This window comes from Echinops telfairi, unplaced genomic scaffold, assembly GCF_000313985.2.
Source record: "Echinops telfairi isolate 266 unplaced genomic scaffold, ASM31398v2 ScPeMD7_15;HRSCAF=58, whole genome shotgun sequence".
NCBI lineage: Eukaryota > Metazoa > Chordata > Mammalia > Afrosoricida > Tenrecidae > Echinops > Echinops telfairi.
This window is the reverse complement of record NW_022103912.1, coordinates 8,238,239-8,255,569: the sequence shown is the minus strand read 5'-3', so window position 1 is coordinate 8,255,569 and position 17,331 is coordinate 8,238,239. Positions and strand designations below refer to the sequence as shown.

The 17,331-nt window shown below is 45.3% G+C and overlaps 1 protein-coding gene across 1 annotated transcript; it reads right to left on the bottom strand.

Annotated features, from left to right (window-relative positions):
* Positions 1-669: 669 nt before the first annotated feature.
* LOC101641238 (N-acetylaspartate synthetase-like) lies at positions 670-14,815 on the bottom strand. Its single transcript, XM_045287415.1, has 2 exons — positions 14,703-14,815; positions 670-1,991 (listed from the first exon to the last, which is right to left on the bottom strand). Exons 1-2 carry the CDS (start codon positions 14,813-14,815, stop codon positions 1,691-1,693), a joined length of 414 nt encoding a protein of 137 aa, XP_045143350.1. The 3' UTR covers positions 670-1,690.
* Positions 14,816-17,331: the final 2,516 nt, after the last annotated feature.

Below are 17,331 nucleotides of genomic sequence, written 5' to 3'. Positions count from 1 at the left end.
GGCACCGCCGGGGAATGTACAGGGAGCGGGGGCTGTACAGGGTTCCGCAAACGGTGCGGACGGACGCGGGCGCCACCAGAACAAAGCCCGGGAGCTGGCCGGGCTCCACAGACCCATTCACTGCAGCGCCTGCCAGGGCGACGGCCCGCCCACCCGCCAAGAGCCTGGGAGCTGGGGCTCAGCTCGGGGGTCGGCCGCCTTCACCCTCCCCTCCACGAGCCCCCAGAGGAAGGGGGCCTGGCTGGCACTCCTGCCCCGTGGCCAGAGTGGCCGGCCCAGGCTCACAGCTGGACGTGACAGCGGCAGCACCACCACGACCACAGGCGACCGCTCCCCTCCCAGCCCACCCCCAAGCCAGGCCAGGCCTGCCTGGGACCTGGGGACACAGCCAGGCCCCAAGGTGGGACAGGGCTGAGACCCCACTCCCCCTCATCCCTGAAGTGCTGCCCTAGGGCACCCCCGGACGCTTCTGCCCAGGCGGGCATGGGGCACCCCCAACTGCTCACCAGCAGGTGCTCCCTTGGGAGAAACGCTGCTCTCCCACTGAGGACTCCCTTGAAACCTTCGGGCCACCCCACCAGAACTGGGCACCGCCCTCCGCCACCCGGAGGAGTGCGTGTTGTCTTAGGTACAAGCTACCGTTTTGTCCCAAGAAGTAAAATCATGCAGTGTTGCTATTCTGTCTAATAACTTATTAAAAACGGGGTTGGGTTCAGGCTGGGGAAGCTGTGGGCCAGCTGGGTGGCGGCAGCTGCGACCTGGGGTGGCCTGGGGTTGTCAGGTGCACAGACCGGCCCATCTGGAAACAGGGCAGTCCTGGGGACGGTTGAGGGGGCCACGCGAGAGCTGGGGCGGTGGGAGGAGGGCCCCTCCCCCCCACCGCCCCCTGCCCAGGCCCACTCTGCAGAGGGGCCAGACCAAGCTGTGCTTGGTTGCTATGGGAACCACACCTCAAACGTGCTGCCAATCAGCAAGGGAGGGGTTGGAGCAGAGGAAAGGAGGGGGGCAGGACAGCAAAGCAAAGGGGACCATGGGTGATGGACGGGGTGTAGCCAGGGGCCAATGAGGGCGGGGGCAGCAGGACCCATCCTCCTGCGCTCGATCCCTCCCTCACTCACTCAGCCGGGTGGGTCTCGGGGTGGGGTCTGATCCGGACAGGCAGCGGGCAGGGGCTGCGGGCATGCGGGCGCACCGTGGCCAGACCACAGCCTCAGCATGCTCGGAGCAAAGCGGCCAGGCCAGCTCAACCCCTTGGCCCGGCCCCACACCCAGTGGCCCAGCCACCCACACAGTAGCAGGGGTTCTGTGTTCAATGGGCAAGGCCCAGGCAGCAAGGTGGCCCCAGACGGTGGGGGCCAGGAAGGGTGAACGACAGCCACAGTGGGCTTCCAGGTCCCTCTGGGGCCTGGGGGGGATGGCCCAGAAGGCTGTGACAGTGGTGGTGGGAGGGCCCCTGAAGACAAACTCACCCGCTCCAAAGCGCCACAAACAAGGCACCCCCTGCACCCCAAGAAATGGCCAGAGAACCATGGGACACAGAAAAAGGAGAAACCCAACCTAAAATGCTAAGGTGAGTATCTGGAAGCCGGCCGCAGCAGGCGGGCAGGTGGGCTGCAGGCAGGCGGTGGGCAGGCGTGGGAGGGCGGGCGGGTGGCCGGGCGCAGCGGGCAGGCGGGCAGCAGGCGGGCGGTCACTCCTCGCGCAGCTGCAGGCGGTAGCGGTGGTAGCGGACCTGGAAGAAGAGGCGCTCAGGCAGCGAGTGGGTCATGCCGGGCAGCACGTAGCGGTCGCTTGCACCCATGTGTCTGAAGCCCAGCGACTCGTAGAGCTTGTGGGCGGCCACCTTGACGGCCGTCGTGCCCAGCACCACCGCCGAGTAGTTGTGCACCAGGGCGAACTCCAGCACCTTGCGGCCCAGCGCCTTGGCGATGCCCTTGCCTCGGAACCGCGAGTCCACAGACATGCGCTGCAGCTCCACCGCCTCACGAACCCTTGATAATTACTTTATTATTATTATTTTGTCATGTCTTACACTGTCCTACATCTCCCTTCACCCCCAGGGTGGGGGTTATAGGTGGATCCTTGTGATCGGTTCCCCTTTCCTCCCCAACCTTCCCTCTACCCTTCTGGTATCGCCACTCTCACCACTGGTCCTAAAGGAATCATCTGTCCTGGATTCCCTGTGTTTCCAGTTCCTATCTGTACCAGTGCACATCCTCTGGTCTAGCTGGATAGATCTTTGATCTGTCATGAGTTCATCTTTGTATATGGTGTGAGATATGGGTCCTATTTCATTCTTTGGCAGGTGACGATCCAATTTTTTCAGCACCACTTATTGAAAGGGCTATCCCTTCCACATTTAATGTATTTTAGTTCTTTATGAAAAATAATTTGTCTCATGGGACACCCCCTCACAGAAGACTCATCTCTTATGATCCAACCAGGAAGCAGTATAGCACAGATGAAACACACGACATTCTTCTGGTTGCTTGAGGCTTCCAGAAGAGACGGCAGTCTGTGTAAGATATGAAAATAATAATAATTTATAATTTATCAAGGAGTCACAAGGTTGGGAGGGGGGGAAGGAGGGTATAAAGAGGAGCGGGTACCAAGAGCTCAAATAGAATATAAATGTTTAGAAAATAATGGTGCCAACATGTGTAGAAATATGTTTGATACAATTGATGTATGGATTAGAAGAGCTATAAGAGGCTCAAAGAAATGATCAAAAAAATTATTTGTCTCTAGTTACTTGTTGGTATTTATGGGTTTTCAATATAGCCCAGCAGTGTTCTTGTCTATCATTGTACCAGTACTAAGCTTTTTTGATTACTGCGGCTATATAATAGGTTTTAAAGTTTGGGAGTTAAAGGCCTTCTGCTTTATTTTTGTTTTTTAATAGTCTTATTTATCCTGGCTTTTTTCCCTTTCTTTGTACAACTGGTGATTAGCTTTTCCATTTCTTTGAAGAATTGTGTGTAGATTTGGATTGGAATTGCATTGAGTTTCTCATGTGTTCCTGGTAATACTGATATTTTCACTGCCTTTAGATTACCTATCCAGGAGTATGGTGGATTGCTCCATTTGGGTAAATTTCTTTTGGTTTCATGTAGGAGTGTTTTGTAGTTTCTTTGTATAAATCTTTTGTTTTTTCTGGTAAAGTTTATTCCAGGATATTTTATCTTTGGGTAATTATTGTAAATGGCATTGTTCTTTTAATTTTTTTTGGTGACTGCTTTTTTAATATACAAGAACCCACCTAATTTTTGTACATTGATCTTATAGCCTACTGCACTGCCAAATTTTTCAATTTTTCAATTGAATTATGTTTTCCCCAGCAATTAAAAAAAATAGAATCTTTGTAGTTTTCTATATAAAGGATTATATCATCTGCAATTAAGGCATGTCTTTTTCTTCTGTGCCAATATGCATGCCTTTAATATATATATACATATATATATTTTGATGTCTTAGCTTTGACCAAGACTTCTAGGACTGTATTAATTAAGTGTAGTGATAAAGGGCAGCCCTGTCTGATTCCTTTTCAAAGGGAGAGTGTTTTTAGTTTCTTTTCATTAAGTAAGATGTTGGCCATTGGTTTTGCATATATGGCCTATATAATGTTGAGAAATTTCCCTTCTATTTTTATTTTATTGAGTATTTTCATCAAGAGAGGATGTTGAGTCTTATCAAATGCCTTTTCTGCATCAATTAATATGATCACATGATTCTTATCCTTTATTTTGTTTATGTGGGAAATTACATTGATTGTTTTTCTAATACAGAGCCATCCTTATATATCTAGTATGAATCCCACTTGAACATGATGCAATTTAAAAAGAAATTCTTTGTTGAACTTTTTGGCTAGAGTATTATAGAAAATATTGGGCGTCTATATTCATCAGTGATATTGGTCTATAATTTTCAATTCTGGTGATGAATTTACCTGGCTCAGTTATACTAGCTTCATAAAATGAGCTTGGTAGTAGATTGTCTGTTTGTATATTGTGAAATAGTTCATGTAGGATTGATGCTAATGCTTCTCTACATGTTTGCTAGAATTCATCTGTGAAATCATCTGGGCCCTGCCTTTTTCAGATTGGGAGGTTTTAAAATATGTTTTATGACCAGATCTATTTCTTCTCATGTAATAGGCCTGCTGAAGTTGTATACGTCAGTCTGTGGTATCTACTTGAGCTTTCGAAGAAGCGTGGCTTGGTGAAAGGAACTCTAATGACAAATGACATTACCAAGTTCACATTCTTTCATGACTATCATGAAGACTAAAATACCCCAAACCAAATCAGTTTCTGTAGAGTCTGTGTGTGTCAGAGTAGAACTGTACTTCAATGGATTGTCAGTGGCTAATTTTCCGGAAGTAGATTAGCAATTCTTTCTCCGAGTTTCCTCTAAGGAAGCCCCAAGCCTCTAGCTTTTCAATTAGCAGCCAAAGACTCAAAGCTCCTTAAAAAAAAATTTCAATGTGAATATCTAAGACAGTCTTCTGTGGTTTTCTATTGTGCTTGAAGATTTGTTTTCTTCCCCTTGGTACTTATTGACTTAAAAAATGCTTCAGCTGAGTTAAAAAAATGGAATACTCACTTGGCTGAATATTTCAAGAAACAAGGAGACAATATTTTTCTTTCATAGTAAAATAACAACTTTCAGAATTTTTTTTTTAGTTTGGAAGTACAAAATGAATTCAGCACACCTATATGTTTAGAAGTTAAAGTACACTTCTTTTACTGCTCTCCTACTTTGATTCCCATAAGTTCTCATGGGGACTCCTCGTGGCATAGTGGTTAAAGCACCTGGAGGGGAACTGAAAGTCTGGTTAACCCTGCCAGTTTCTCCCACTGGGGGAACACGTGACAGTCTACTGCTAGGAAGATTGACAGCCTTTGAAACCCGATGGGGCCATTGTACTCTGTTTTATAAGGTTACTTTGAGTCAGAATCAACTCCATGACAGTTATGTATTTTTTCGTGACTTAATTCCCATTCTCCACTACTTATGAAATCAGCTAACTTGGTTCACCACACCTTTGGGGAAATGAGTGTCAAGTTGGAATGGGAAGAAACATATGAAGAATTCTTGGCTTTTGGATTCACACAGCCGAAGCCTCTGAGAGAATCCAGAGAGCTTGCAAAGGTAATAGAAGGACAGGAGTGCTTCTGGGGACGAAAATTCCTCAGGACCAAGAAGGCTGAGGAGGGAGAGTAAAATCTTATATGTGCTGGAGTATTGGGAGGCCGGGCCCTTCTGTGTGTGTGTGTGTGTGTGTCAGGCACGAGGGGTGAGGAAAGAAAGACTATAAAGACCCACAAGGAAATGCTGCAAGAATTTCAGAGACTAACAAGAGAGTTAGGGTAAGACTTTGGCTTAGGACCATGCTAGTGCTGCACCCATCAACCTTGATGGCAAGAGTAGTTGACTGCTTCATGGTGACTGTGCGGTCAGGTGGCTGATGATGAACTTCTCACTCACTGTGTGAGATAGGGTTCTCTAGAGAGATAAAACCAAATTGCTGATAATTTAATATATTTATTTATAAAGATAATTAGATATATAACAAGAAATGAGAGAGAGAGTTGTGAGAGACTAGCAGTCCTTCAAGTCTAGTCTGCTGCCAGATCTTCCTCTATTTGTAGAGAGAGCTAGGCTATGTCAGCACAGCAGCCAATCACAAGGCAGGTCACCAACTGCCAGCCAGGTCACCAACCGCCAGTCCCCAACTCCAGAGATGTCTTAAAGGGACCTCAACTTACAGTGACACAATCCACAGGCTAGGCGTCCCACAGGTAGTGTAGCCTTTAAATTGAGGCACAGAACAAGCAAGGCAGCCTCACACTGGTCCAATGATCAAAGAGCAAGAGACAAGAAAGGCGAGGCTCACCAAGCCATTTATCTCTAAGCCCTTCAGTTAATCCCACTTGTGTTTATCGGCCAGGCTGGCACAATAAATCATCTCACACTCCTCCTCATTTTCCTGGTCTAGGTAAGACTCCTAACATAACTAAGTAGGGGGAAGCACTTCAGCAAATCATGTCAACAGAATATCTTCAATCCAAACCAACTGCAGTACAAATGCAACAATGGACTGAAACATACCAACAACCATGAAGATGAGACAGTAGTGGACAACATTTCCTTCTGCTGGACATGAGATCATCATGAGTTGGAGCCAATTTGATAGTAACTAACAAACTCAGTTGTTCTTCAAGCCAGCCATTGCCACTGCCAACTCATAAGTGATCCTCTAGATAGAAGGGAACTGCTCATAGTTTGAAATTTGAGGATGTCTCCCTCAAATTGGTAGTAATCAGAATATTGTATAATTTGCTTAATATTTTTCATAGCACACATGTAAGAGAAATAATATTTATATATCTCCTGTTAAATTACTCTATACCTTAAAAATTTATCATGGGGATGTTTCTGGGAGAGTAAATATGTATCTTTAGTTTTATTATTTGGTTACCTAAAAGTTCTTAAGGACTCATGATTGTGTACTGGATTATGTACTGGGCTGCTAACCACAAGGTCAGCATTTCAAACCCAGCATCCACTCTGAGGAAGAAAGTTGAGACTTTCTATTCGCATAAAGATGAAGCCTCAGATATCCAGAAGAGTAGTTATAATCTATTTAATAAGGCTACCATGAAGCAGATTCTGCTTGATGGTTGTGAATATTTAATAATAATAATAATAATAACTATTTAAAATTTTCAGGAAATTTGGCAAACTCAGGCTTGAGTCAGCTACAGGCAGGCTAAGTGCAATCACAAGGCCCCAGAGATAGACCCGATGAGCTTCAATGCACGCAGATGGTTTTCACACATGACGTCCACAACCCTGCCCTAAAGGCCCAGGTCTGTCTCTGTTTTTGCTGTGAGCTTTGTTCACAAGCCTTTGTACCTATGGTTTAAGAACAGATAGGAGCATTGCAGCTCCTTTATCGCAGCTGCATCCACTTGGCACAGGGTCTGGGGTTGAAATAGCATATCCTTGCTAACTTCCTGCCTCTGCAGTTCTTTTTGTTTCTGTGATTAATGTCCAGTGCAAAGGTGGGTAATGTAGCAATTCATTGTAGTAATTTGAGTTATGAAGAATGTATGGATTCCTTTGCTCAGCATCCCTCCCTCCCATTCCTTGTCACATAAAAAGAATTATTGCATTGGGGAATGCAGGGACAGCAACCATGTGACTAGCTGATGCACGACTCATGTGCCTCAAATATCGCCACTCCTTGATAACTGAAGACAAATGCTGGTGAAAAAACCTCCCAATACTTGCTCCTTTGCCCTGATTCTCTTTGTCTGATACTAAAAAAAATGAAAGATGGGTCAAGTGCAAATAACCCACAGTGGCTTCTAAATTAGCACCATGGTTATGAGGGAGGGAGCCTAGTGCACATTTTCCCCACTAGGTGAGCATCCAGCAACCTGGGCAACTCATTCTGAGTTAGTGCACTCAGTGGCATCGCGTGGGAAGGTTCTCGCTGGGCACAGTGGATTTTTTTCTTTAAAGAGTTTCACTTGACAACAAAGCCCACATGGATGAAGCACACCAGCCTGTGCGATCACGAGGTGTCAAAGGGATCAGGTATCAGGCATCATCAGAACAAAAAAATCATATCATTGTGAATGAGCGGGAGTGTAGAGTGGGCACCCAAGACACATCTGTGGGTAACTGGACATCCCCTTACAGAAGGCTCGCGAGGAGGAGGCGAGCCAGTCAGCGTGCAGTGTAGCAATGATGAAACATACAACTTTCATCTAGTTCTTAAATGCTTCCTCCCCACCCCACCCCCCTTCCCACACTCCTGCCCCACTATCATGATCCAGTTCTACCTTACAAATCTGTCTCGACCATAGGATGTACACTGGTACAGATTAGAACTAGAAACACAGGGAATCCAGGGTGGATGATCCCTTCAGGACCAGTGGTGAGAGTGGTGGTACCGGGAGGGTGGAGGGAGATGGGGTAGAAAGGGAGAACCAATTACAAGGATCTACATATAACCTCCTCTCTGGGTGGCAGACAACAGAAAAGTGGGTGAAGGGAGATGTCGGACAGTGTAAGATATGACAAAATAATACTTTTTAAATTATCAAGGGTTCATGAGGGAGGGGGAAGCAGTGAGGGAGGGGGAAAATGAGGAGCTGATATCAAGGGTGTAAGTGGAGAGCAGATATTTTGAGAATGATGAGGGCAATGAATGTACAAATGTGCTTTACACAATTGATGTTGGTAGGGATTGTGATGAGTTGTATGAGCCTCTAATAAAATGATTAAAAAAAAAGAGTTTCACTCAAACCTCTTTTTTTCCCCGATGTCCAATTTAAAATAAAAGCAAAATAAAGAAAAGTTGACCAAAAAAAAAAAAAAAGATAGAAAATCCATAACCAGTAGACATTGTAGTGGAAGGGACCAGTGATAATTAAAACAATACAAATAAAATACCAACATTAACAAAAAAACAAAAACAAAACAGTATGTGGCTGTGAAATTTTATTTCCTGATTGGGGAAAAATACCACAGAATCTGCTGTGATGTTGAACACAACTTACAAGGACAGAACTATGGGAAAAGCTCATGTACAAGTGGTTTTCACGTTTCCAAAAAGGTGAAATGTTGATTGATGACCAACCTCAGTCTGGACGTCTGTCAACTTCCCAAAAGGATGAAAATGTCCCCAAAATTCATGCACTTGGCTTAAAGACCAACGATAGACCATTGAAGAGAAGGGGAAGTTATCTGGACTGTCTTAGAGCTAGGTTCGGTCAATTGTAACTGAAGATGTAGCAATGAGAAGGGTCCTCACGAAATTTGTACCTCCGTTTCTGACTGCCCAAGTAAAAGAACATCAAGTGGAAACATGCCGTGCTTTGAAAGAAACAGCTCCAAAGCTACCCAGCCTTTTTTTTCCATGTCATGACAGGTGATGACATGAGGTGCTATTTTTAGGACCCTGAAAGCAAACATCAATCAATTCAGTGGCAGATTCCATAATCACCTTGCCTCCCAAAAAGCTCATCGAGTGAAATCAAAGATCAAGACAATGCTCTTTATTTTTTTTGCTATGAAAGGGAAAGTGCATTTGGAGCTCCTCCCACCAGGTTAGACTGTTGATCAAGCTTTCTATTTAGAGGTTCTGAAGAGATTGGGTAACAGTGTGCACCAAAAAAGGCCTGATTTGTGGCAGACAGGGGACTTGTTTTGCCACCACAACAATGCACCTGGTCACACCGCCATCTCAGAGCATCAGTTTTTGGCAGAAACCAGCATGCCTCTCTTGCTGCATCCACCTTACTTTTGTTTCCGCAAATGAAGAGGGACATGAAAGGACAGAGATTCGACAACATAGAAGAGGTGAAGAAAAAGAATGAAGGAGGTGCTGTCAGCCGTCCAAACAGGTGAGTTTGAAAAAAAAGTTTCCAAGAATGGAATCCCAAATTTGACAAATGTATTAGTGTAATGGGAGTACTTTGAAGGTGATAAGGTTGTTTTTTAAAAAATTTTTAAATACATAGCTTTGAAAAAAAAAACCCTCCTTTTTGGGGGGGGGATACCCCTTGTATATATTGTTACCACCCCAAAGTCACTTAAAACCTCCTGGAAGAAGTTCAAGGAAGGGGCTAGAGGGAGAAAAGCAGGCTCTTTTCATAAGTGGTCCATGAAGTCTCCCGTTCCTGTCGGCCCAGCAATGTGCTCCCCCTGCTGGAATAGAACAGAGGAGCAAGTGAAATAACACACGAGGCCTTAGCAATTGACTTCTTCCATCAAGGGAAGGGGTAGCATCTTTGTGAACCTCTCTGTGAACCTATTAGGGTGCAGGACTGAGGCTCCTACCTCCACCACCTTTTCAGGAAAGCAATGACCATCACAAGTAACTGGGGGTCTTCGGTCCTACTTAAATAAACAGGGGAAGTACATTAAATTTGCATTCCATTCTCTGACCTGTGGGGCTGGAAGCCGTGCCACCTTGATTGTTGATAATAATGAAAAGTTTTCTGAACGTATTGGCTGATGTGGTCTAAGACCTTGGCACATTTCTCTGCTATCTATTCAAAGTGTCAGATATATTAAAGGATGTGCTTTGGTCACAACTCTTTTTCCTTAATGGTAATTAGATCCCTCTCTGTGTTTTCTTCTCTCTCCTTTTGGCTCTTGTAAGATAAAGGGTGATGGAGACCCCACCCCAGGGAGCCTCCCCTTATATCAGATCAGGCTGATACTCGATGAAGGGTGTTGTATCTCACCCTAACCCCCTTTCAACTGATGGACTGATCAAATCAGGTACATAATGGGGAGAGGGAGTGCCAAATTACATAATTGCCAAATTACATCATTGCACAACTGCCAAACCACTGAAAGATCATGGTCCAGCTAAGTTTACACATATTTCTTTTGAGACATATTCAATCCATGACAGGGGGGAAATTTTAACAAAACCTCTGTTCAATTTTGCAACACTCAGATTTCAGAAAGGAACTTGGTGTGCCATCTCTTTCTGTACTATGCAGTGCACCATTAACTCCATTGAAGCACTCTCCATTGAGTGTGTATCTGATTGAAATTCATTTCAATGCCCGTCAAATATGTGTTGAGTACCGTTATGTTGGCAGCAGAGTGGTAAAAGCCATAGGGTCTACAAAGTAAGTATAACGTTCAATCTCTATCTTCAGAAAGCCAGCTTTGCTCTTGGGAGCAACCTGGTGGAACAAGAGACAACAGGAGACAGAATCTATTTACTCATCAGAATGTGTTGTCCTGATGTCCAGTGCACTGGGTGTTTCAGAAGGGCACCCTTGTGAGGGCTGGAGTCGTCAGATCGAGACAGCTTCTTCGAAGATCGGGTACTGACACAAGGCATTGAAGGACAAGCAATGTTCAATTATGTAGCAGGAATACATAGACAACTTTTCTTGGTATTTTAAATTTTCTACCGAAATCTCAAAACCCCAAAGAACATCCTCAAATTACTCCGACAGTGTAAAGCTGTGTTAGTTTGGGTACTTTAGAGAAACAAATCCACAGAAACTCATGTATGAGAGAGTTCTATATCAAGGTTAAGTGTGCACCAAGAAAACATCTCAACCCAGTGCTGCCCAAGCCCACAAGTCCAACATTAACCTATATGTCCAATACCAATCCACAAAGTCCTCCTCCATCTCACAAAACACACACAACGATGCCGGCTGCAGGAGGAAAGTGGAGTCAGTGAATGTGTAAGCATCTCAGCGCTGACAGGGGTCTCCACATGGCTGCTCCAGCACCCAGGGCTGCATTGGGGTCAGTCCATGCGACTTCTCCTTGGGAATGTCTTGCAGGAAGTGAGCCTTGCCAGCTAAAGCAGGGAACTGGCTAAGGCAGCTGCACCTTGGTTTGACCATCACAAACAAGAGACCTGAGAACTCTAAAGGCAAAGCTCGCTGAGCCATTTATCCCTCCGCTCTTCAATTAGCCCCACATGTGTTTATCAGCCAGGTTGGCACAATAAACTGACTACCTCAAAAGCATTCAGTTGCTGCCAGGCCTAGGAAAGGCTTACGTAGAGGTACTCACAAAACACTGTGAGACTCATTGCTTACTTTCCATTTCGATGCCCCTTCCCCCTAAACTCCGTAACAATGGACAGAAGCCGACTATTACATGTGCAAGGGGAGTTGTTTGCTGGGGTTTTTCAGAGTGAATGTGGTGAGACATATCTTTTCTTCCACATAGAGGAAGGAGGGTCTCTCTCGACCTTCCCAAAGACAAGAGCCTGAGATATGCTTCTTCTAGGGAAAGTTTCATGACAGGAACAGCTTGTGATACCAGGGACTATAGCGTTGCTTGTGCTATCACCACTTGGCCTACTAAGAACACTTTACTGTCCTGTGACCAATTGGATGCTGCGGAACACAGGTGGCCTCAGGCCCTTTTGGAGGACCACTGAAAAAGGTGGCCTGCCAGCTGAGGACTCTCAGTCATCCAAAGCTGTAAGTTATAGGGAAAGGGAAGGAGGCAAGGCTAGGAGGTGGTTGGATGTCACCTCTTGAATGTGGGAATTGTGCTGCACGCAGGTGGCCTGAAATCAGCCCAAGGATCCACATGCTGCTCCCGTGAGACTTACCTGTCCCATCAAGGGTCTAGCTGGTGAAGAAGAAGGAGACCAGTTATGTAAGAACATCTCAGTTCTCTCATCCTTCCTCCTGGACAGCAACTCTAATGAAGAAAAGGAGACCAGACAGAGGGAGTCAAGGGGCAAGGTGGACTCCTTCCTTCTCTGAGCTACAGCTTAGGCTTGAACATGAGGGGAGAAGAGCCTTTAAATGTCACATGAATTCGATTTTTATTTATATTGGACAGGATTTTACAGCTTGTCAGATCTGACTTTAAACTATTCGAGTAAAGAAAAAGCCTTGCGAACTGCCGAAAGCACTGTCCAGGACCACAACAGGGAGCTCCCACAGAGGATCATCAAGAAACAGCTGTCCTGGAGCTCCTGACGGCCAGCCGGCTGGTCACAGAGAGGTGGGCACACCTGGCTCATGAGCACAGGATGATGAGCCGGCCAGAAGGGGCAGAAAGGGAGTATGTGGTGGGCGATGGGCCTGAAGAAGAGTGTTTGGGAGGCTCGGTGACTCAGCCCTGCCAGTGGCAAGACTTCCAGGAGGGCTGGGAGGTGGGGGAGGCACTTCAGAATTTCTGCTAGGACCAGAAGCAGAAGGTGGTTTAAGTAAACAAATACGGAGCATTCCACGACGCCTGACGCCTGGTGATTTCCTGGAAAGGGTCTCATCCTTTGCAAAACAATAGCCCCTTCTTTCCGGAGTGTCTCTGGACTGTTCTCTCTGCTCCTCCCTCACCAGGTGTTATTGGTTTGCTGTTGCCAAGTGGGTTTGAGAGTCTGTCTTCACAGGGGTCGAATGAACCTTTCTCAAGGGTCGCCCCATACATAACAAAGTGACAGTGATGAAGTAGCAACAAAAATAATTTTATGGTTGGGGGATCCCCACAACAGGAGGAACTGTATTAAAGGGTCGCAGCATTAGGAAGGTTGAGAACCACTGCTCTAGGCCGGGAAAGAGCTGCTGGGTCTGCACGTGTCTGACTGGATTTGGGCCAATTTGGACCTAGAAATGGCAGCTTAATTTCCTATTAACAAAACAAATGAGGAACAAAGAGGAGAGAGGGGGGGTTGGGTGGGGGAGGTTGTTTCCAGGGCATTGGGAGGGTGCCTTCAAAATTGGATTCCCAGAGGGTTTTAATTATGATCTCTAAGCTAGTAATCAGCAGCCGTCTTATTTATGTACCGCTGACTCTCCGGCTGTCGTTTACCTCTGCAATAGTTAAAAAAAAATCTGATTTACAGCTCTTATCACACCAAACAGAAATGCAGCACCTACCTCTTAACCATTAACTTCCCATGCCTTCTTCTCTCCAGTCCTTGGTAACTGAGAATAAATTTTTGTCTCTGAGTATTGGCCTGGTCTGAATATTTCACATAAGTGCGATCATGCACTAGCTGTCTTTTGCATCTGACTTGTATTTCTCTCAGCATGATGCTTTCAAAGTTCATCCATATTGTAGTTTGTATCAGAACGCATTTCTCTTTCTGGCTGATCATGTTCCACTGTCTGGGTATAGGGCATTAACTTTATCCATTCATCTAGAGAGGGACCCTTGTGCTGTTTCCACCTTTTGGCTAGTGTGCATAAGGCTGCAAATAATTTTCCTTCGACTTTCATAGAAAAGGATGGACAAACACCTTGCAGACAGGGTGATTTACAGCGAGGTTGTTTGGCAAACAGGGAGTTTCAATGTTCTTGCTTTTTCTAGTTAGCTGGTTTTGGGGGAATCAAATAGCTGTTGTGCCAGTTAATTATTCATAAGATAAAGCAGGATAAGGCAGAGGGTCAGAGTGCAGTCTTGTGAACAGGTTTAGTCAGAAGTCTGTGTTTGGCCCTGACATAAGGAAACCAAGGGGATATGTTCTAGTCTGACGAGGAAGCGTGTTCCTTTTTCGTCAAGCTCTTTTGAAAACACAGAAGATTGAAGGATTTCTTCACCCTCCCTGTGCTCGGAGAACACAAGGCTCAGATAAGGTTTAACATTATCAAGCCACTTAAAAATCCATAAATAGATTTTCAATCTTACAAGTACATTTTAAAGCTCCTAGTTTGAGGTACAAAATTGAAGCCTTCCATCTTATCAGCCTTATCCATCTTGCTCATTATTTTAGTAATGCAAAGCCAAACTGCCTCCATGGCAGGCTCTGCAACCTCAGGTAGGCCTTGGTTTCATCTTGTTCTGTGTATAGTACAGAGCTGGAAAATCCCGGGGACTGACGCTAGCCAACCCGGGAACAGCACGGCGGGCCAAACCGCCAATGAGAAGACGACATGGCCAGCGTGGGAACAACACACAGGACCAAAGCTGCCAACCCACCACAAAGAAACCAATCAGCGGTAAGCGGGAGGGGCGGATTGGGGACACCCTGGCTACGTAAACCCTGTGTATATAAATGTCAGCGTTCTCTTTGTTCGGGGCTCTTGTCCAAGACGGAGCACATGGTTGAGTACCTGAGGACTTAAGCCCTGGCTTAAGCTAGTACAATAAAACCTCTTTTGTTATTGCAGCCTTGTGTCTGATCTCCTTCCACTGTTGGGTTAAGCGCTCCCGGTCCCTACAGTAACATCTGTACACCTCACATCGCAAACACTTTTGCTGACGATGCCTTTGCCAATGCAGTGCCTCCTTTCAGGAGCATTTTCCCTTCTGCGTCTGTAGTGCACTTGTCTTTGCATACCCATTTTATACCCATTTCAGGTAGCACCTTTTTGGGGAGCCTACCGTCACCTCCTCTCGTAGCCTTTGTCACCTACCCGCACCTCCTTTGTCACACTCCATAAATCCACACACCCCTATTCCTTTCTCTTCCTTTGGACTATGATATTGTGCCTGTCAAGTTGGCTCCTGACTTATGGTGACCCCCCATGCTCAGCTGGATTGGACTATTGTGATACATAGGGTTGTCCCTGGCCAATTTTCAGAAGCAAATCTTTTATTCCAAGTCCGTCTGAGTGAGGAAGCTCCTCTAAAAAACCTGCTCATGTCCACATGCAAATCTCCACTGACAGGTGTGTGAGTTCCACTGATAAGTCTCTCACATGGAAGGTGAGAATTCACCCTGAAGCACCATTGCCTCCTGCACATTGGACTGTGGGTTCACCAAGGGAAGGGTCCTTGTATGCTCTGATTCCCTATTTTTTGTGAATGCTCTATGTGTGTTGCACTCGCTAGTTATTGTTACTTAGTAATGCTGAGTTGGTTCCAACTCATAGGGACCTCATCTAAAGCAGAAGGAAACAGTGCCTTCATTGACCACCTATGTAGTTTGAGCCCATTCTTGCAGCCTCTTTATCAGTCTATCTCATTGAGAGCCTGCATCCTTTTCACTGACCCTCCACTTCACCAAGCAGGATATCCTTTTCCAGGGATTAGTTTCTCCTGATCATTTGTCCCAAGTATTTGACATGAAGTCTTGCCATCCACATTCCTAAGGAGCTGTACTTCTGGCTGTACTTCTTCCAAGACAGATTTGTTTGTTCTTCCGGCAGTCTATGGTGTTTTCAATCTTCTTGGCCAAACCTTAATTGAAATGCATCATGTTTTCTCATTCGTTGTTCACCCTTTACATGGCACACTCCAAACTCAGGGCTATCACGGTTCCGAATCACAGTGAGCCTATTGCACAGGGAAGAATTGCCACAGGGGTTGGGGTGGGGTGGGGGTTCAGAGGCTGTAGGTCTCCAGGGGAGCAGGAAGCCTCATAGTTCTCCCACAGGCAGAGTTGCTGGCGGGTGTGAACAGCCCAGCTGTGCAACCAGGGCTCCTTATTTTCACATGTATGAGAAAATGCCATGATTTGGTCAGGCACAAATGTGTATTTAGCGGAGTACAGAACAGGTGATCCATAAGTATTTGCTGGTCTGAGATGAATTCTGTTCTCTTCACACTTGCCTCTTTGACCCTCAGAAGCATTTCCTCTTTCATACTTTATGTCACTATTAAATTAAAAAAATATATATCCTGAGAACTTCTTTGTGCTCTAATTAACCCCAGCAAAGAGGTCAGGGCTGTATGTTCAGGTTTCCTTGTTTTCTCAACATAATTCCACTTAGAGTTTCGTATTCCAGCTACAGCCAGAAAAGAACAATAACAACACCTTTCTTCGCGTAGGCTTAAAAATGAAAATTCTCCCCCTGTGACAAAAATATCCCATGCTCATTGCAAAAAATAGTTTTGGAAACATATAGAACACTAAAATCCCAAGCTTCAAGAAAATATAAAATCGAGCAGAGTTCACTTTATTTCTATGTCAAAATGAGCATTCTGCTGGAGACTCTACTTTGGAACCTGGTTTTTCTTAACATTTCAAGATCAAATTTCCATGTTAGTCAACATTCATTTGTAATAGCACACAGGCTTACCAGGAAGCAGTTTTTTTTTTTTTTGCTCTAATAAGGAAATTACCTTTCTCTCACCCCATCCCACTCCCACCTTTTGAGGATAGCCATCTGTGCCTAAAATATTCACGTGTCTAGCAATGTTGACATTTTTTCTCATGAAAGATGGTATGGATATTAGTGCTAAAAATGTTAACTAAACAACAGTAAAAAAGCTGAAAGGAAGACATGTCTAATTTAGAAATGCAGTTTCTCGGTTCAGTTCCAACATTTTTAATTGTTTTCATCTTATTTCCTTAAATTGTGTTCCAAACCTAGAAGTGCAGACATGTGGCTCATGTATAAAGTTATCCGTGACTTCTTTATTGGAGCCCTGGCGGCATAGTGGTTATGTGTTGGGCTGCTGATCACAAGGCCAACAGTTCAAAACCACCAGTAACTCTGTGGGAGAAAGATGGTGTCTCTTCCCCAGTCAAGAGTTATAGTCTTGGAAACCCTCGGGGGCGGTTCTACCCTGTCCCACAGGGTCGCTGTGATTTGGCATCAACTAAATGGCAGTGAGTTTTACTTCCTTATCTTTCCCATCACTACCATCACCATCACCACGGTTGTCCTCAGCCTCACCATCAGATCACTATTGTAACTACCATTCCACCATACTGAATCTTCATCACTATGATCGTTGTTGTCATCACAATCGTTATCATCATCAAAACCGTCACCATAATCATACTCGAAACCATCTCACCCTTATTATCGCCTTTCTCTTCTCTCCATCTTCCTCTTCCTTTTCTTGTTTCCCTCTTCCTCTTCCTTTTCTTGTTTCCCTCTTCCTCTTCCTTTTCTTGTTTCCCTCTTCCTCTTCCTTTTC

Excerpts from the sequence above, each read along its gene's own strand:
- LOC101641238 (XM_045287415.1), bottom strand. The coding sequence starts at position 14,815 with ATGGGTATAAAATGGGTATGCAAAGACAAGTGCACTACAGACGCAGAA. Across the intron at positions 1,992-14,702 it reads TCAGCAAAAGTGTTTGCGAT|GGTTCGTGAGGCGGTGGAGC; the intron begins GTGAGGTGTACA and ends GTAATTATCAAG.